General features: G+C 38.6%; 1 protein-coding gene across 6 annotated transcripts in view; it reads right to left on the bottom strand.

Annotated features, from left to right (window-relative positions):
• Positions 1–22,198, bottom strand: part of COL24A1 (collagen type XXIV alpha 1 chain) — a 397,241-nt gene that overhangs the window by 372,549 nt on the left and 2,494 nt on the right. For all 6 annotated transcript variants that reach the window (XM_044944759.2, XM_044944764.2, XM_044944763.2 and 3 more), the window contains exon 3: positions 12,644–12,708. In XM_044944759.2, coding sequence (XP_044800694.1) covers positions 12,644–12,708 — 65 coding nt within the window. The remainder of the gene's footprint in view (positions 1–12,643; positions 12,709–22,198) is intronic.

Below are 22,198 nucleotides of genomic sequence, written 5' to 3'. Positions count from 1 at the left end.
GCAATCTTGACTCCAGCCTGTGCTTCTTCCAGCCCAGCGTTTCTCATGATGTACTCTGCATATAAGTTAAATAAGCAGGGTGACAATATACAGCCTTGACATATTCCTTTTCCTATTTGGAACCAGTCTGTTGTTCTATGTTCATTTATTGCCAAATTCAGACTGAAATTGAAGAAAGAGGAGAAAACCACTAGACCATTTAGGTATGACCTAAATCAAATCCCTTACGACTATACAGTGGAAGTGAAAAATATATTTAAGGGACTAGATCTGACAGAGTGCCTGATGAACTATGGACAGAGGTTTGTGACACTGTATAGGAGACAGGAATCAAGACCATCCCTAAGGAAAAGAAATGCAAAAAAGCAAAATGGCTATCTGAAGAGCCGTTACAAATAGCTGTGAAAAGAAGGAAAGCGAAAAGCAAAGAAGAAAAGGAAAGATATACCTATTTGAATGCAGAGTTCCACAGAATAGCAAGTAGAAATAAGAAAGCCTTCCTCAGCAATCAGTGCAAAGAAATAGAGGAAAACAATAGAATGGGAAAGACTAGAGATCTCTTCAAGAAAATTAGAGATACCAAGGGAACATTCATGCAAAGATGGGCACAATGCTGCTGCTGCTGCTGCTGCTGCTGCTAAGTCACTTCAGTCGTGTCCGACTCTGTGCGACCCCACAGACGGCAGCCCACCAGGCCCCACCGTCCCTGGGATTCTCCAGGCAAGAACACTGGAGTGGGTTGCCATTTCCTCCTCCAAAGCATGAAAGTGAAAAGTGAAAGTGAAGTCGCTCAGTAGTGTCCGACTCTTAGCAACCCCATGGACTGCAGCCTACCAGGCTCCTCCATCCATGGGATTTTCCAGGCAAGAGTACTGGAGTGGGGTGCCATTGCCTTCTCCTGATGGGAGCAATAAAGGACAGAAATGGTATGGGCCTAACAGAAGCAGGAGATATTAAGAAGAGGTGGCAAGAATACACAGAAGAACTATACAAAAAAGATCTTCATGACCCAGATAACCATGATGGTGTGATCACCAACCCAGAGCCAGTCATCCTGGAATGTGAAGTCAAGTAGGCCTTAGGAAGCATCACTACAAAGTTAGTGGAGGTGATGGAATTCCTGTTGAGCTATTTCAAATCCTGAAAGATGATGCTGTGAATGTGATGCACGCAATATGCCAGCAAATTTGGAAAACTCAGCAGTGGCCACTGGACTAGAAAAGGTCAGTTTTCATTACAATTCCAGAGAAAGGCAACGCCTAAGAATGCTGAAACTATCGCACAATTGCACTCATCTCAGCGCTAGTAAAGTAATGCTTAAAATTCTCCAAGCCAGGCTTCAGAAATAAATGAACCGTGAACTTCCAGATGTCAAAGCTGGATTTAGAAAAGGCAGAGGAACCAGAGATCAAATTGCCAACATCTACTGGATCATCAAAAAAGCAAGAGAGTTCCAGAAAAACATTTACTTCTGCTTTATTGACTATGCCAAAGCCTTTGACTGTTTGGATCACACCAAACTGTGGAAAATTATGAAAAAGATGAGAATACCAGACCACCTGACCTGCCTTCTGAGAAATCTGTATGCAGGTCAAGAAGCAACAGGTAGAACGAGATGTGGAACAATGAACTGGTTCCAAATTGGGAAAGGAGTATATCAAGGCTGTATATTGTCACCCTGCTTATTTATATGCAGAGTACATCATGCGAAATGCCAGGCTAGATGAAGCACAAGCTGCAATCAAGATTGCCAGGAGAAATATAAAAAACCTCAGATATGCAGATGACCCCACCTTTATGGCAGAAAGCAAAGAAGAACTAAAGAGCCTCTTGAAGAAGGTCAAAGAGGAGAGTGAAAAATTGGCTTAAAACTCAACATTCAGAAAACAAAGATCATGGCATCTAGTCCCATCACTTCATGGCAACAGATGGGGAAGCAATGGAAACAGGACAGGCTTTATTTGGGGGGGCTCCAAAATCACTGCAGATCATGACTTCAGCCATGAAACTGAAAGATGCTTGCTCCTTGGAAGAAACGTTATGACCAACCTAGACAGCATATTAAAAAGCAGAGACATTACTTTTCCAACAAAGGTCTGTCTAGTCAAAGCTATCACTTTTCCAGGAGTCATGTATGGATGTGAGAGTTGGACTATAAAAAAGCTGAGCACCGAAGAATTGATGCTTTTGAACTGTGATGTTGGAGAAGACTCTTGAGAGTCCCTTGGACTGCAAGATCAAACCAGTCCATCCTAAAGGAAATCAGTCCTGAATATTTATTGGAAGGACTGATGCTGACTCTGAAACTCCAATACTTTGCCCTCCTGATGTGAAGAACTGACTCATGAAAAAGACCCTGATGCTGAGAAAGATTGAAGGTGGGAGGAGAAAGGAATGACAGAGGATGAGATGGTTAGATGGCATCACCAACTTGATGGACCTGAGTTTGAGTAAGCTCAGGGAGTTGGTGATGGACATGGAGGCCTGGTGTGCTACAGTCCATGGGGTCACACAGAGTTGGACACAACTGAGCAACTGAACTGAACTGAATAAAAATCAGTCTTCTAAGTCTGCAAGGCTAATGCCAGATATAAACACAGACATTTCAACCTTACTTGCCTTTCATTTGAAACCTGTATAATAAGCAGTATTGATATTATCACTAGTTAGGAGAAAAGAATTATGGGCAGAGGGAAGATAAGGGAGAGATGAAAAGAGAGATAGACAGGAAGTGGTGGGAGGGAGAAAAAAAGGAGAAATGGCATCTCTGTAGATGCTAAAACTATGACTCATACCCAAGCATGTAACTCACTCCAGTGGCTATATAATTGATTCTATGGTGTATAAAATAATGTCTAAACCAACAGACAAGGAGAGTCAATGTCTATACTTGTTTCCTCAAATCCTGTGCTGTGCTAAGTCACTTCGGTCACCTCTAACTTTTTGTGACCCTATGGACCATAGCCCACCAGGCTCCTCTGTCCATAGGATTCTCCATGCAAGAAAACTGGAGTGGGTTGCCATGCCCTCCTCCAGGGGATCTTCCCAACCCAGGGATTGAAGCCACAGCTTACACCTCAAGTATACAAGAGCCAAAGATCCATTTTACCTGTCAACATTCAACAATATTCTATCACAAACTGGAGGAACAAGGATAGTATCATGTTTATCTTCCAAAATGTAAAAATTCTTACACCTCTTAGAAGTTGGTAACTCAAAAGATTTAAATGAAAGTTATCAATTTTCAGGTAATAAGTTATAAGTAATTTCATTTAACGGAGTGTAATAAATTACAGTATTCACTCATTATTAAATAACTTAATTAATATAAAATAGCACTTGTGTTAGTTGCTCAGTTGTGTCTGACTCTTCATGACCCCATGGACTACAGTCCATCAGGCTCCTCTGTCCATGGAATTTTCTAGGCAAGAATGTTGGAGCAGATTTGCCATTTCCTTTTCCAGGGGACCTTTCTAACCCAGTGATCCAACCCCTGCCTCCCACATCACAGGCAGATTCTTTACCGACTGGGTCACCAGGAAAGCACTTAATTTTGACAAGTTCTCACTGTTTAAAATTTTCATATATCTTGGTCAATTAAGTCCCCAAAGCTATATTTTTTTTAGTCTGTAGGAATTAAAAAATAAAATGATGGTCCAAAATAAAATCAGAGTTGTAAATCAGAAAGATCATACAGGCCTTAGTATACTTTTCCTTGGCAAATTACCCAAATTGACTAGATTAACTAGATAAGTGCCCACTACCCACTTTCTACTGTTCTGTATAATCTCAGCCAAATCGTCTTGCCAGAATTAAGACTCAAAGATAGTGCAACTACAAATTGACACTTTCCATGGGCACTTGCCATCTGCCTCTACAAGGATTTAACCATGTTCTGCTATAGTTGCTGATCTTCAACACCCTCTGAAAGGAATTCAGGATGGAGAGCAAAAATGAGCCATTTTGTGCTATGAGAGAAACTGGCAGAACAGGTCATCAGATAGCTAGATATTTTCAGAAGCCGATTTTATGAGCCTAATTCTTGTATCTCCTCATGTCTAAAAAAGCAGTAAAGTCCTTCATGGTAACAACTGTCCATGATTAGCAGAAGCCTTCTGCAAAAAAAATATATGCTTGACTGCATGTATTTCCCCTTCATCAAAATTATGTATATATCATGTACGGATGTGAGAGTTAGACTATAAAGAAAGCTGAGTGACAAAGAATTGATGCTTTTGAACTGTGGTGTTGGAGACGACTCTTGAGAGTCCTTTGGACTGCAAAGAGATCCAACCAGTCCATCCTATAGGAGATCAGTCCTAGGTGTTCATTGGAAGGTCTGATGTTGAAGCTGAAACTCCAATAGTTTGGCCACCTCATGCGAAGAGCTGACTCATTTGAAAAGACCCTGATGCTGGGAAAGATTGAGGGCAGGAGGAGAAGGGGGCGACAGAGGATGAGATGGTTGGATGGCATCACTGACTCAATGGACATGAGTTTGGGTAGGCTCCAGGAGTTGGTATTGGACAGGGAGGCCTGGCGTGCTGCAGCTCATGGGGTTGCGAAGAGTGGGACATGACTGAGCGACTGAACTGAACTGACATTCCTCCCGCCTCTTTTGCAGCAGTTCCTCAGAGCTGTCTCTATGCTGTCTCTCCCAGACTACAGTCCTCATTTTGCCCCATATAAAACTTAACTTTCACAATAGGCTTCCTGGATTCCAGCTCACTGAGTTAAGGAGCTAAAGAAGTTGTTTAAAACCAACTATTTTAATATTTTCATACTATTGGTATATGGAAAAAGAAAGTTGTTCAGAGTATTTTTTTCCTACTGAATTTATCATATACTCATCATGAGTCAGAGATGACTGAAGCGACTTAGCAGCAGCAGCATGCATGCACTAAGCACTTTACATGTGTTATCTCATTTTATCCACACAATGACCTTCTTCTTACATAGTAAGAATTATTACCATCTTCATTTTGAAGTCCTGAAATCGAGGCTCCAAGTATGTAGGAAACTTGCTCCGGGTCATGTAACTGATAGGCACTAGAACCTGGGCACAAACCCAGGCTGCTGGTTCCAGAACACCTGCACCACAATCACTGGGTATGTTCAAAAGGAAATGTGACTTTAAAAAGTATTCTTAATACAAATACACCTATTTTGGGTGAAATAAAAGCAACTTATTTATAAAATCAGGCTTCCCTGATGGACTAGTGGTACAGAATCTGCCTTCAATGCGGGAGACCTGGGTTCAATCCCTGGGTCAGGAAGATCCCCTGGAGAAGGAAATGGCAGCCCAGCACACTCCAGTATTCCTGCCTGGAGAATTCCATGGACAGAGGAGCCTGGTGGGTTACAGTCCTTGGGGTTGCCAAGAGTCAGACATAATTTAGTGACTCAACAGCAACAACAGCAATTTATAAAATGAGCAATGAAGCTTTAACCTATGTGAAACATTCTTGGTTAAGTGTTGGGGTTTTCACAGAAAATGCTTGGAGTTACTGCAACCTGAATGAGCTGCTTCCTACACACACATTTTGGGTTAATACTTCCACAGAAAATATCTTTTGGAGACAAGTATTTTACACAGATTTCTACACATGTGGTTTGCACACCAAGCAATCAGGAACTGGAGAATACCGTGTATATTGACAATTAGTTTACATGTCATATGGTATAAGGTATTATGTAGAGGTGTACAACTATGCTTATCTCCCTGGCCACCAACCCACCAACAACATAAGCACAAGTAGACTGTATTATGTAAGAAAAGGGATCATTATCTGCCAAATTCTCAGAAGACTCAACCTTAAATAATTTTCTTTTGAAGTATAATATAATCATTTTTTCATTTGGTTATACCAAAACTGTGGTTATAAAACAAATGATTTATGTTTATTAATACCTTAATGGGCTTAGCTGTGCTAAAATTTAAATGAATAACAAAATATGGAAAATAACAGATGCTTATCTCTGCTCAGTCTTAAAATTTCACTAAAATGAGAATAAGAAAATGTGGTTTAAAACCATATAGGCAAAGTGAAAGGGTAGAAGAGACAACGGCAGATAAGAGATATCAACAAATTTTTGAAAAATGAAAAACAGAGGAAGGAATTAGCAGAGCTGAGAAAACTGAACACTAAGGGCTTGCAGAAGCAAGAAATAATAATAGGCAGGCCAGTTCACAAGGCAAAGTCCTGACAAAGCTCAAGAACCAAATGCACCAAATCACTGAATTCAGGAGAGAAGCATAAGGCATCATATGTGGGAGGGGGAGGGCTTGAGAGTCTGTATAAGAAGCTTTGAGAGTAAAATTGAAGATTAAAGCTTACTTATGTACTGGAGAAACACTGAATAAATCCTAGTGGAAGATGGAAGAGAAGTGCCATAATGAGAACAAGTGAATTCAGTAAAAATCTACATACTAAATGGTGAGACCACCCCTTTTTCCCCTCATAAGAACCTCTTTATATCTTTTATCTCCAATAAGAGTGGCAACCAGGATTATATTCTACAAGTAAGAAATTGGAGGATTCTTCTGTGAACAAACTGGATAGATATAGCCTTAGACATTTGCAGTCCAACAAGATGGCCAGCAAAGCTCCTAATTTTTCATGCTCTAGGTAAAAATATGCCAGTTAAAAAGCCCACCCATGAAAATGAGTTTCCAAGCATATTTTTATTGCCTTGCTTTTAAATTAAAACACAAGTACTAGAGACTTAAGAACTTTTCCAACATAAAAGACAGATTAAAGAAAACCAAAACTTGTGGGAAACAAAGATAATACAGGGAGCAGAACAAAACTTCAAAAAAATTATTTTTATCTTTGGAGAGCTGAGTAGATATTGCATCAAAGAAATAAGAACAAAATTTAAGGCACAATCAGAGTGAGAAATCTCTTAAAAATTTAAATACAGCATTAGTAAAAAAAATTTAAATATTTGAGAATAGTGACTAATGAAAATCTGATATAAAGTGGAAAGAAAACAAAAATGGAAAATCAGAGCTAAATAAATAAAAATAAGGCACGCAATCCAGGACATCAATATCTGACCAACAGAACTTGCAGAAAGAAGAAATAAATATGTCAGAGAGACAAAACTAAGATAGGAAAATTCCCAGAAAATGAAAGATGTTTCTATTACATTGAAAAGGCTTAATGACTACCCATCAGAATATATTGAAAAAAGACCTGTACCAAAACACATTATTGCAAAATTGCAAAATACTGGGGATAAACATGATCCTAAGGTTTAAAGTGGAAAATTAAAAGGTAACATATAAACAATCAAGAGTTAGTAAAACAGATTTCTTAACTGCAAGCCAGAAGACAATAGATGCAAAAAATAGTTTAAAATTCTGACCGACAACTATTTATGGCCTAAAATTCTATACCCACCCAAACTCCCCTCAAGAAAATGAGTGAAATACAAAAAAAAAAAAAAAAAAATCTCAGAAATGCAATGTTACAAGGAGTATACCATCTAAGTACACATTCTCAGGATGCTACCAGATATGCTCCACTCAAACTAGGTAATGGACAGTGAAAAAGGAAAATGAGTTCCAAGACGCTGGATCTAACACAGATGAGAGACATCAATTCTACAAACAATTAGACAGCTCTAAATCCATTCCAACAGAATCTTAGTTTCCAGAAGAAATAACTCCAAGGGTGGGGAAAAAAAAATCAATTTATTAGAGTATTTGGTGCATTAAAAAAAAAAATTCAAAGAAGTTTTAAAATTCTTTTGGGATATCTGAGAATTAGTGACAGTGCCATAGAACACAGAGCAAACAAAAAAAAAAAAAAAAAAAGAAAGGAGAAAATCGAGACGATAGGAGAAGAGGGGGCATCAGTTCAGTTCAGTCTCTCAGTCACGTCCGACTCTTTGCAACCGCATGGACTGCAGCACGCCAGGTTTCCCTGTCCATCACTAACTCCCAGAGTTTACTCAAACTCATGCCATTGAGTCAGTGATGCCATCCAACCATCTCATCCTCTGTCATCCCCTTCTCTTCCTGCCTTCAATCTTTTCTAGCATCAGGGTCTTTTCAAATGAGTCACCTCTTCAGGTGGCCAAAGTATTGGGAGTTTCAGAGTCAGCTTCAGTTCTTCCAATGAATATTCAAGACTGATTTCCTTTATGATGGACTGGTTTGATCTCCTTGCAGTCCAAGGGACTCTCAAGAGTCTTCAACACCACAGTTCAAAAGCATCAATTCTTCAGTGCTCAGCCTTCTTTATACTCCAACTCTCACATTCATACATGACTACTGGAAAAACTATAGCTTTGACTACACAGAGCTTTGTTGGCAAAGTAATGTCTCTACTTTTTAATATGCTGTCTAGGTTGGTCATAACTTTTCTTCCAAGGAGCAAGCATCTTAATTTCATGGCTTTAGTCACCATCTGCAGTGATTTTGGAGCCCCCCAAAATAAAGTCAGCCACTGTTTCCCCATCTATTTGCCATGAAGTGATGGGACTAGATGCCATGATCTTCGTTTTCTGAATGTTGAGCTTTAAGCCAACTTTTCCACTCTCCTTTTTCACTTGCATCAAGAGGCTCTTTAGTTCTTCTTTGCTTTCTGCCGTAAGTTTGGTATCATCTGCGTATCTGAGGTTATTGATATTTCTCCCAGCAATGTTGATTCCACTCTGTGCTTCATCCAGTCCAGCATTTCTCATGATGTACTCTGCATACAAGTTAAATAAGCAGGGTGACAATATACAGCCTTGACGTACTCCCGGGACAACTTACCTTGTGCCAATGTTCTCAAAATGCATGTTGTGGGTGAGGGGCCTGGTACCAGTCTCTGAGTTTTGAGATATTCCCTTTTTCTAATTAGCAGCCTGCTAGTAGCTATATAGCGGAACGTGGCCCTGGAATGACTTTGAGGAGATACCCCATGTCCAAGGTCAGAGAAGCCCCAGCAAGACAGTAGGTGCTGGAGTGGCATCTGCATGGCACTGGAACAGCTCTGAGGAGATAACCCACATCCAAGGGCAAAGGAGAAGCCCCAGCAAGATGGTATGAGGGGTGAAATTGCATTTAGAATCAAACCCCATACTCGCCAGAGACACTCTGAGGGCTCAAACAAACTTTGTGCACACCAAGACCCAGAGACCCCACAGAGACTGAGACAGAACTATGTTTGAGTGTCTCCTATAGAGGCACGGTGGACTGCCACAGGGGCAGGAGCTCTGCGTGCAGTAGACGTGGGTATGGCATAAGCCCTCTTGGAAGAAGGTCACCATTAACCCCACCATGGGGCCACCAGAACTTACACAGAACTGGGGAAACAGACTCTTGGAGGACACAAACAAAACCTTGTGTGCACCAGGACCCAGGAGAAAGGAGCAATGACCCCAGAAGAGACTGACTCAGACTTGCCTGTGAGTGTCCGGGAGGCTCCAGCAGAGGCGTGGGTCAGTGGTGGCCTACTGCAGGGTTGGGGCACTGAGTGCAGCAGTACCTACATGGGATCTTTGGAAGGAGGTTGCCATTATCTTCCTTACCTCAACATAGTATGGCCTCAGGTCAAATAACAGGGAGGGAACACAGCCCTGCCCATCAATAGAAAATTGGATTAAAGAGTTACTGAGCAGGGCCCCACCCATCAGAACAAGACCCAGTTTCCCCCTCAGTCAGTCTCTTCCATCAGGAAGCTTCCATAAGCCTCTTATCCCTGTCCATCAGAGGGGAGACAGAATGAAAACCACAATCACAGAAAACTAACCAATCTGATCACATGGGCCACAGCTTTGTCTAACTCAATGAAGAGGGGGGCATGGGATAGTGTAAAAATGTTAAATACTCATTATCAAAAAAGGAAATCAATATAATATGCTGCTAAGTCACTTCAGTCGTGTCCGACTCTGTGTGACCCCATAGATGGCAGCCCACCAGGCTCCCATCCCTGGGATTCTCAAGGCAAGAACACTGGAGTGGGTTACCATTTCCTTCTCCAATACATGAAAGTGAAAAGTGAAAGTGAAGTTGCTCAGTCGTGTCCGACTCTTAGCAACCCCATGGACTGCAGCCCACCAGGCTCCTCCGTCCGTGAGATTTTCCAGGCAAGAGTACTGGAGTGGGGTGCCATTGCCTTCTCCCAATATAATATGCAAGCATATTATTAAGAACTATGGATAGTAAAGCCAAAAGAAAGTGCTAAGAGAGTTTGGGTAAAGGATTGCAGGATTAGATAAGGTCAGGGAATATTATTTTCTGTTACATGTTTTGCAACTCAACTTGATTTTTAAACTGTATACTCGTACTAATACTTTGATACTTTAAGCTTTGGAAACTTGTAAGCACCAATAAAGATATTTGTTTCTGAAAACTCTAATTTGGGATCATCTCTCTCAAGGAGACATATTCAGCAGTATTAAGGTTACAAATTATATTTGTAATCATTATCGAATCACAATTTCTCTGAAAATATTTGTCTAACCTCCTGATTAGACATTGTATCATGCTATTTCAACAACAACAATTTTAGGAAAACAGTACTTCTAAGTTTCTGATAACATACCACAATTTTCATTTCATTTTTGTGCTCAAAAGTATTCAATTTTATAAAATCAAAGAAGTTTTTAAAATATTTTTCTTTTTGTTGATAACTCAAAATAAAATGCTATGGATATGTGAAATCTTAAAAGGTGTTCACCCTGAAATAAAACAGTGCATTTTGCATTCTATAAATGAAACCTTAAGGTTAAAAGATATTTCTTTCATATACTCCCTTCACTGGTTCTGAATTTTTAAAAATTTATTCATAAATATTCAGTTTTCCTTCTTTGTTTAGGTTTTAAATATTTTGATAATGACACATTTTATACATTATTAAACTCATAACATTAACAGATGGCAATTGTAAAGCAACAGGATTTATAATGGAAAGAGGTGGTTTTTTTTGTTTGTTTGTTTGGTTTTGGTTTTTATTTGGAGCAGGGGGCAGGAATGGTGCAGATGTGACAGACCCAAATTCAAGTCTTAGCTATATAAGCCTGGGCCAGCACCTTCCTTGAGCCTCAGTTTCTTCATCTATAATAATCACCCTACTGATTCATTATGAGGATTAGAATAGCATATATAAAATTCCAGCAAAGGACAACACATGAAATAGATATTAATAATGACAATTCTCCTTTTCTTATCTTCTCTGTTGTCCAAGAGGCTTAATTTTAAAGAATCTGTAGACTCTGCAGTCTAAGTACCTGAGTTCAAATCTTGGTTCTCCCATTTATTACTAGCCTGCAACCCTTGGGGTAGTTATTTATTCTTCTTAAGCTTGGACTCAGCAATTCATGGGCGTAATTATAAAAACCCTTCAATGAAGTGGTGACGAAGAAAACATATATCCTGCTAGCACAGTGACTGGTACTTAACAAGTTCTCAGAAACTAATAGAATGAAAACAAGAAATTGAAAGATAGTCTCTCTCTGCAGTTCAGTTCAGTTGCTCAGTTGTGTCCAAATCGTTGCAACCCCATGGACTGCAGCACGCCAGGCTTCCCTGTCCATCACCAACTCCCAGAGCTTGTTCAAACTCATGTCCATCGAGTTGGTTATGCCATCCAACCATCTCATCCTCAGTTGTCCCCTTCTCCTCCTGCCTTCAAACTTTCCCTTTTAGTTTAGCAAACTAAAGTAACAAATGACTTGGTCAAGAATAGCACTTCATGAAGTTACATGCGACCTGATTTAATGATCTTCCCATAAAAGACAATTAGAAAATGCCTTCTGTGATATATTTTAATTCATATTTGTGTTACTTGACAGAATACTTACCTTTGTCCACCTATCAGTTTGGTCAAACGGAGTACCACCCCTCTGTGCTCTCTTACTACCTACAGCTATTTTACTTTCTAATATTATTCAATAAATTGACCAAATTGACAAGTGACTCCTTGCTCATTGAAAAGTTGGTTCTATCAAGTGAGCACTTTTTTTACCCTTTGACAAAGGCACTTGTATTTTTTTTTTTTTTCACTTTTTGGAGCCAAAGGCATTATTTTCTTCACATTTCAATCACTGGCAATCAGGATATTATGTGGTAAACAGAAAATATTATTTAAATGCTGTTTAATAAATGAATAAATTAGGGTATACATGATACCAGAAACTATCACCATACTACCAGAGCAACTAGCTACCAAACAAAAACAAAACCTTGAACTATTTTCCAAACCTCTCCATTTGAATTAAATGAAATCCCAAGCCCCTAGTACGCAAAATTTTGTTTCTTAATGATGTAAATCTAGATGGAACATTTAGCATATGCTTGCGTTGTTTCAAGAAGTGCAAAGGTAATTCAGTCACAGTTAGCCACCCCCAATAACTCCCACTTAAAATGAAGTCACAAACAAAGTCTTTCTACTATACAAAACTTCCCTTTTACAGAGAGTTTTCTTAAAAATGTAAGTAATTTCACAGACAGAAGATATGAGTAATTTCTTAAAGGTCATATTTCCCCCAAAATTGGTTTTTTCACCCTTACATTCTCATTGTACTCTGTAGAATTTTTTATTCCTTAACGCTGAATTTAAGGTTATAATGACTTAAAAGTTATATACTTTTGCTTTCGGGAATCCAATTTTTCACATAAGAATAAGTAACAAGGTAACATTCTTACCTTGATCTTGTGCATGAACAGTACCCCCTGACACACATAGTACAATAAAATGAAGAAGCAGTTTCCTGAAAATAAAGAAAAAATTGGGAAAAACTTAGTTGGACATTTATGATCTGTAAGTTATAAAACCCAAAATAAACTCTAGTGAAGGATTAAGAATGAAGCTATTTTAAATTCACACAGTATTTTAATCCTAATACTGATTAAAAGCAAGAGCCCCAAATTCAAGTTTTGATTCTGTCACTATGTGTCTTGGGCACCCTATTTAATAATCACTCTGTGCCCTAGTGTTTCCCTTCATTAAATCCATCTCATAAGACTTTTTGAAGATTAACTAAAAAGCTTAAAGTACCCAAAACAGTACCTGGCACAGAGGAAAAACTCAGTAAATGTGAACTAATACAAGTGAAATTATTATAAGTGGTATATATCATGTCAAATCACCACACATGCAATTTTACACAAAGTAAAATTATTGGCAGATTGGCATAAAATACAACTTACAGTCACTTAACTACAGTTATTATAAATGTATGGGATCAGTTATTTGTTTAAACGTTTTTACATAAGATCTATTTGAAGATTATATTCAAATCACTTGTACTAGATTCATGACTGATTCTAAAAATATAACAACCTGTAGATATCAACACTGACCATTGTGATTAGTGTAATTGTAAACACCATACTCAAACCAACTACAAATTAAAATGTTCATTCATGTTGATTAGTGACATAGAAAACACTTTACAATTATTTAGCTTAATCAAACTTTTCATAGATTTTGTTGATTAGTCTTCATAATTGGCTTTATCTACCTCCCAGCTGAAAATCAGAGATAGTTTCAAAAATTAATGAGCATGCTGAAAATATTTTATGATCTAGTTTTTCTTGCTAATATAGACTCTGATTCTGTTCAGTCTAACTCAAAAACTCCCCAAATGGTATTTCTGAAAATACAGTTCTGCAAGAGTGATGACAAAGCCCTTTGAGAATCATTTTTAGGTTTCTGCTGTGCTAGCAGTAATCAGTACATTTTCTATTTATCGCCAAAGCTATGTTTTTACCTTTGTCAACAAGAATAAGGAACATGTTAATGTAAAAAAGTGAGCCAATATAAAATTATACTATTTATTTATAAGTCAGACACGACTGAGCAACTTCACTTCACTTTAGTATATAAAATGTATACTATAAAATTATACTATTTGAACAGAACAGTTTTTAATAAGAATTTGATAAAATACTTAACTGTTATTAACTATACAAATCAATTTTAAATCATAGAAATTTCAACTGACATGTGCAAATAGTTGAGCCATCTATTTTAATGAAGCCTATAATAGTTTCCCATATATGGTGTCATCCATGAGATGTTTCCCAAATGTTAGTCTGCCAACATTTTTGGTTTTTTGTGAAAAATACAGATTCTGGGCCTTCCCAGAGACTTCATAAATTTGAAGTGGATCCTCAGCATGTATACATTTTTAACCAAGTGATCTAATACTGATTGTGTATGTACCAAACTCTGAGAAAAAACAATTTAGAATATTTACTGTTAATAGTTACATTGTACTTAAAATACTCTAATATTAATACTTTGCTTAAATCACATACATAATTTTATATGACACAAATAAGATTTGACCTTTAAAAAAAAAATTCTTTTCTGCTACTCTAGATCATGGTTTTCAAACAGAAGCATGTAACATAATCACCTAGAGGGCTTGTTAAAGATTCTGGGCTCCACCCTGAGAGTTTCTGACTCAGTAGGTCGGGGTGGAGCCCAAGAATTTGCAGTTATAACAAGTTCCCAGGCAATGCTGATTGTTGCAGATCTGGGGCATCATACCCTGAGGACCACAGTTCTGGAACAGGTGATGCTCAAGAGATGGTGTGAGGCCTACTTGTTTTTCAGCTTCTTACCATAGCTGATTGGTGGACTCACCTGGTGACTTCTAAAAACTACTACTTGGGTTCTGCCCTCCCCAACCCCACCCTCAGAGATTCTGACTTCAATTTGTTGTTCAGGGATTTTTAAACACTTCCCCGGTGATTCTAATGAGGAAAGTTGAGGACAGCAGTGTGAAATGAAAATGATTTCCTTGGGTCCTCCAGGATGAATCCTAATATCCTCTAGAATTTGAGTAAAAGAAGGCACTTTTCCTTTCACATTTGTATTTTCAACTGGCAGCATGTGCATCAGTAAGACTAGAAAATAGCTCAGGATTCCAATCACTGAAGGAGAGTATATCAGAATTATGCTGTTTTAATAGAAAATGGAACATGAAAGGAAGCACTTCTCACCTGCCCAAAGTAATCCAGTTCACTGAGAGTTTAGAAACAACCGAAAAGGCACTGCTTCATTCCAATACAGCTAAAGAACAACTAGCACTATTCACCAGGCAATTCAGTCAACTCATGGACTTCCCCAATGACCTCAGGGGAGAAAAATGGAAGACAAGAGTTCTTTCTAGACATGTTAACAAGTCTATTCCTGGCGTGAGGCAGGAAAACCTGAACACATCAAATATCATCCCTTAGCCAGGTGATTTTAGGAGATTATCACAAGTCAGTTGAACCACACCTTATATAAGTGTACCTACTTACTAACTTGATGACTAACAGAGAGATAGAGATCAATGATATAGAACAGATTTTCTTTATCTTTTTCTAATTCTGCCCCAAACTTAGAGCCAACTGCTGGGTAGTACCCCAGAGGCCTGCAAGTCTTATAGGTGCCCAGCCACTAAACTGAGAGCCCAGAAACAGAGACATCAATGACTTGTTGAAAAGGGGCCTTAAGAACCTGAAGGAAAAAAAAAGTCCTGGAGCAATACCTCCAGCAGACCCAGCAGACTCCAAGCAGGACACGGCCATAACCTTCCAGAGGTGGAGAGGGCTACCATTTATAGGGCAGAACTGCCGTCAGGTTGGCTCATCAGTTACCAGGGAAACCGGGGGCAGGGGCAAACAGGTAGGCAGTTACTAATTAAGTCCTACAATTAGGAAGACTCGATAATCATGTGAGTGAAGCAGGAGCTGGTGGAGCAGAAGACATACAGGGAGCAAGAGGATCACCATCTTGAATGGCCCAATCATACAACTAAGGAAGAACAGGAAAAATTTAAGTTCCTCACCAGGTGTTCAAGGTCCTTATCGTTCAGCTCCAACCTCCTTTTTCTTTTTTTTTTTTTTTTAAGCAATAAATAGGGACTGATTACATCTGACATCCCAAAGCTCCAGCCACACCATGTTTTTCTCTATTCTATGGACAAACTTTGTTAAGTGCCTTAAAAGATCTCAGTCTCCATCTATCAGAATCTTAAGTATCATCAAAGCCTAATGTGAACACCTGCTCCATGAATTTTTCCCATCATCCCTAGAGAGGACTGCACCTTTTCCTCCCCTTTGTACTCCTGATGCTTTAATTATAACTTTATTATAGCCCATATGTGCTGTATCTTTTATGATTAATTAGTAAAAAATACCTGAGCAAGTAACAGGTCTTCACCTTTTGTCATTTTCTTACATAAAATTGACACAATCGATATGTTAAAACAGGAACAGAATAAATAGCAAGATCTCTCAATGACTGAGGAATTTAGTTCTTCCCTATGAACCTAATTCTTTTAACACTTAGGAAGTTAAGTAAAATAGGGGCACTTTTAGTTGGATGTCCAAAGAGAGAAAGAAGAATTAAAAAAAAAAATCTTCTGTGGTAGAGTAAATGGAAGGCTTCTTCTTTTTCATTTTAACTGTTTTTCTCATCTTTGAAGTGGGAAGACAGAGAAGAGATCAAACCTAATTGATATAATCAGCTTGATAAAGAGCCCAACTCTATCAATGAGTAAAATGATGTTTAACGAATCCAAGCTTTCTGGGAAATGCAGGAATCCAAGCTTTCTGGGAAATGTCTAGTTAAGTTGCACTTGTTTATTTCTTTGCTTTTGCACTGTCCACCAATGATTTTACACTTATAATACATTTACTTAATAAAGAAAAAATATCACACTTCCACATTAGCAAATGGTAAGAGTTCTCAAGGGTAGCAGTGTTTTGTGCTTCTACTGTTGTGCTGTGCTTATTGTACTAGACATGCTGGAGTCCTTAAATAAGGTAAAACTAAAACTGTATTAAGTTGTTGCAGAGAAAATAACATGGTTAATAAGAATAACAATAGACTAGAAGTCAAAAGATTAGTCCTAGATCTATTTCAAACTCATTGTGTGAGCTTGGGTAGGTTATTTCAAGGTTTTGAGTCTTAGCTGACTCATCTATTATGTGATAACAATATAAATTTTATATTTTAAATTCCAAATATAAAAGCCTAAAATCTGTGTGTATGGTAGACTCCTATTAATATTCTGGCATAGAAGACAAAGATCAAGTTACGCTCTTAGCAAAATGTTCTATAAATCATCATATACAAAGGGCATGTTGTTTAACCACAACTGGGAAAAGGTCCTCTTACAGTTCTGGCCAATTCTTTTTTTAATTAAGTAGCCTAAAATAGTCTACTAAGTTTGCTAATTTGTTCATATATTTAGTTAACCCTAACAAAGTCTCCCCGGAGAAGGCAATGGCACCCCACTCCAGTACTCTTGCCTGGAGAATCCCATGGACGGAGGAGCCTGGTAGGCTGCAGTCCATGGGGTCACTAAGGGTCGGACACGACTGAGCAACTTCACTTTCACTTTTCACTTTCATGCATTGGAGAAGGAAATAGCAACCCACTCCAGTGTTCTTGCCTGCAGAATCCCAGGGACAGGGGAGCCTGGTGGGCTGCCATCTATGGGGTGGCACAGAGTCAGACACAACTGAAGCGACTTAGCAGCAGCAGCAACAAAGTCTCCCTTTTTTTTTTTCTTTTTGTTAAAGTTAAGCAAATATCTCCTGGAGGAGGAAATAACAACCCACTTCAGTAATCTTGCGTGGACTATCCCATGGACAGAGTCTGGTGGGCTAGTCCATGAGGTTGCAAAAGAGTTGGTGGGCTAGTCCATGAGGTTGCAAAAGAGTCAGAGATGACTGAGCAACTCAACAACAAGAACAGAAAGTCTAGTTTGTATATTAAACATGAATATTTTTCAAATATTCAAATCATGCCTGTTTTTGTTCACTCTTTTGTATGTCTGGACCAAGTGTCATTAATGTAAAGTAACAGAAGTACATATACTTATACATTTAATAAAATCAGACTAGGTCTGAAAAAAAATTAACAATATAGTAGGAGATATTCAATAAATGTTCAGAAAATATAATCCATAATATTAATATTGGAGGATATCTAACAAAATGTGAAATACTCTGTGTGTCTGGTCTGCTAGCCACATTTTCAGTTTGACATAAACCACAGTCAAAACATAACCAGACATGTGAAGGGTGAAGTCCTAGAGGAGATCAAGCAGGAAATAGATATCCAAAGACCATACTCAGAATATTTAAGGAACTAATATCCACCCCCAGGCATCTTCCCTAAATAATTCTTAGAGCTATTCAACTTTCTCTTTATCTGAAGGGTCTAAGTTACTTTAGGGGAATTTCAGGCATCCTTTTGTTCAGGATACTCACGAGACCCCCAGGTTTTATGATATATGTCTTCAAGATACTGATGCTCATTCCTACACAGGTTCAATTTGTGATAAGGAACTTTTGTAAAAAGTGAATTGGAGATTTTCATTTAAACCAGTTGGAAAAAGTAAACTAATCTGAAAAACACACACTTGTAATATACATCAAGAATTTCAACAATTTCCATCACAGTACATTTACAAGCCAAAAAATTCTCTAAGTCATGACAGCTTTATAGATTTTGCTCTTTACTAGCTGCTAAGATCCAGAAATAGTAAAATTTCTATCCTTTGTTCCCAAAGTAACGGAAAAACAGTTCTTATCCCAGCAGTGGGGATAAAGTTGGATGATTCAGGGAATAAAATATTGTCAGTAACTTACACAAAATGAATTCAACTCAATAAGTACTTGTATACCTAACCTAGTGTGAAACATACTAGAACTTTTGGTTAAATTCCAAACATACTGGCAACTTCTGAAATAGAAAGGAGATAAATGCTTAAGGACTTCAAGTGATCAAAATACCTGGAGTCCAGTCAGTAGCAGGGAAGAAATAAACATATATATAGTCTCTCCTTGAAATACCACAGAGATTGTTAAACTGATTACTCCCTAGAAAAGTTTCTGGCACATTCTACTGTTGCACAATTGCACTCATCACACACACTAGCAAAGTAATGCTCAAAATTCTCCAAGTTAGGCTTCAACAGTACATGAACCGAGAACTTCCAGATGTTTAAGCTGGATTTAGAAAAGGAAGAGGAACCAGAGATCAAATTGGAGATCAAATTGCCAGCATCCATTGGATCATAGAAAAAGCAAGAGAATTCCAGAAAAACATCTACTTCTCCTTTATTGACTATGCAAGACTTTGACTCTGTGGATTACAACAAACTTTGGAAAATTCTTCAAGAGATGGGAATACCAGACCATCTGACCTGCCACCTGAGACATCTGCATGCAGGTCAAGAAGCAACAGTTAGAACTGGACATGGAACAACGGACTGGTTCCAAATTGGGAAAGGAGTACATCAAGGCTGTATACTGTCACCCTGCTTATTTAACTTATACGCAGAGTGAAAAGTGAAAGTCACTCAGTCATGTCTGACTCTTTGCAGACTATACAGTCCATGGAATTCTCCATGCCAGAATACTGGAGTGGGTAGCCTTTTGCTTCTCCAGGGGATCTTCCCAACACAGGGATCAAATCCAGGTCTCCCTCATTGCAGGCAAATTCTTTACCAGCTGAGCCACAGAGTACATCATGTGTAATGCTGGGCTCCAAGAAGCACAAGCTGGAAACAAGATTGCCAGGAGAAATAATAACCTCGGCAATGCATATGATACCACCCTTATGGCAGAAAGCAAAGAGGAGCTAAAGAGCCTCTTGATGAAAGTGAAAGAGAAGAGTGAAAAAGCTGGCTTGAAACTCAACATTCAAAAAACTAAGATCATAGCATCCAATCCCATCACTTCATGCAAACAGATGGGGAAACAATGGAAACCATGACAGACATTTTTTCTTGGGCTTCAAAATCACTGCAGATGGTGACTGCAGCCATGAAATTAAAAGATGCTTGCTCCTTGGAAGAAAAGCTATGACAAACCTATACAGCATATTAAAAAGCAGAAACATTACTTTGCCAACAAATGTCCATGTAGTCAGAGCTATGGTTTTTCCAGTAGTCATGAATAGATGTGACAGTTGGACCTTAAAGAAAGCTAAGCACCGAAGAATTGATGCTTTTGAACTGTGGTGTTGGAGAAGACTCTTGAGAGTCCCTTGGACTGCAAGGAGATCAAATCAGTCCATCCTAAGGGAAATCAGTCCTGAATATTCATTTGAAAGACTGATGCTGAAGCTGAAGCTCCAATACTTTGGCCACCTGATGCAAAGTACTGACTTACTGGAAAAGACCCCAGTGCTGGGCAAAACTGAAGGCAGGTGGTGAAGGGGATGACAGAGGATGAGATGGCTGAATGGCATCACTGACTTGATGGACACGAGTTTCAGCAAGCTCTGGGAGTTGGTGATTGACAGGGAAACCTGGCATGCTGCAGTCCATGGGGTTGCAAAGAGTTGGACAGGACTGAGCGACTGAATTGAACTGATACTACTGTTAAGTAAAAGATTTTTAAATGAATGAATGCATCAGATCTTCAGTCAATGAGATTATCAAGCTGTCTGGAGTTTTAACCGATATATAACTCCTCTGACATTTTCCACCTGCACAGTGAACCCAAGATCAAGAAGTCAGGTCATCCAACCTCCATTTATTTAGCTAAGGAAGTAAAGAGTTTTCATGATCTAGTCTCTGTTTCTCTCTCCAGATCCTGCTCCAACCACTCTGCCCCTAGAATGTGTGTTCCAACCAACTTCATTTCTTCTGGGCCCTCAAATGCACCATGCTGTCTCACCTCTGAGCCTTTTACTGTTCTGTCTGTAAAGTTCCATGCCTTTTCCACTTATGTCTCAGTCTAGATTTCATTTCCTCTGGTTAGCCTTTCCTTCCAGTACTACCCCTCCCTATCTTCCCCAACTAACAAGACAGTTAGATGTCCTTCTGTATATATCCTTATGTTATATTTTTGCTGGTTTCATTGTTTATACTTGCTTGTTTCATTTTTTGTTTCCTATATTAACCGGGCACATTGGAAGGCAGCAATTGTGCTTCTGTCTTACTCAATCATTGTATCCCTTCTGCCTAGAATCATGCTAGACACATAGTGAACTCAGTGAACATTTGCTGAATAAATCAGTAAATGAATAATAAGTGAATGAATGACGGAACGTTAGCCTTTTATGAGAATGAAAATAAAATCATCTTCACTTCTCACTCAGAATTACAAATTCTAAAATAAGTCAGAGTTGCAAAGCATGGCAAGAAAACTAGTACAGCTATTCTAGTTCCTATAATACGATTTATCATTCTCCTGTAGCTTCAGTTTATCAAGCACAATGTATAAATAACACTCAAAATTACTTTCTATAAAGTACAATTCCTCTTCCTAAGACATCCATTTGTTTTAAACATTTATTTGAACACAAAGATAATGAGGCAACTTTAAAAATAGAATTTCATGCAAGCTAGGAAATAGACCTTATATCCCAAACTTTGTTTACACTTTTGTTTATAGAAATCAATGTACCTATCATTCTTAGTTTTAATTTTTTTTTCATTAATTCCACAAATTCACATTAAGAATGTGAATGTGAATCAAAATAAAAGCAGCTCTCTGAAATAAAATATCTGTAAGGATCTAGTTTTAAAACTGTAAATATTTCTGGGTGACTAATCAGAATTGTGATTTTTTAAAAAATCACCCCTGCTCTTACAAAACATCACCACAAAAGGATGGAGGAAAATTAAAACCTCAGGGGTTACATTAGACACTCTAAGGTTTAATTCAGTGGCCTGACATTATCATCAGCTAATCAGCTGCTTGTCCCTGAGTCCCTATTCCTATGAGGTTGGTAGCATTTATTTCAAACTGAAGAACTCTGAATTCTTTACGGAAACTGGATTTTTTTCAAGAAACAATTTTCTCAGCTCAATTGGTAACTACATTTCCCCATTCTACATGTGTGTGGCTGAAGCTGTGAGAGGTTGCAATCTGATGTAATCTTGAATTACCCTCAATTTTCTGCAGTTCACCCTCACTGGGAACTGTCATGGAACAAACTTGATATCACAGGAGTCTGCAAGGCCCCTGGCTGGAGGCTGCTTGGAGAACAGGAGAGAGGAGGACCTTCACGCAGGATCCTCTACCCATCTGATGCCTCTCCAGGAAGATTCTTTTCCCCAATTACTCATAGTCTAACTTTTCCTCAGAAGTTCCTCAGTGTAATCCATTCTGTTTGGTTTCTCTGCGTCCCTCCCCCCAATCATCTGGACCCAATTTACAAACCCCAAACTGCCCAAGAATATATGCAGGACCTTTTCTGGGAGCGTCTGGAAGGGAAGTGTAAACCAGACAAGA

The sequence above is a fragment of the Bubalus bubalis genome, chromosome 6 (assembly GCF_019923935.1).
Source record: "Bubalus bubalis isolate 160015118507 breed Murrah chromosome 6, NDDB_SH_1, whole genome shotgun sequence".
NCBI classification, from domain to species: domain Eukaryota; kingdom Metazoa; phylum Chordata; class Mammalia; order Artiodactyla; family Bovidae; genus Bubalus; species Bubalus bubalis.
This window is presented reverse-complemented; position numbering and strand designations above follow the sequence as displayed.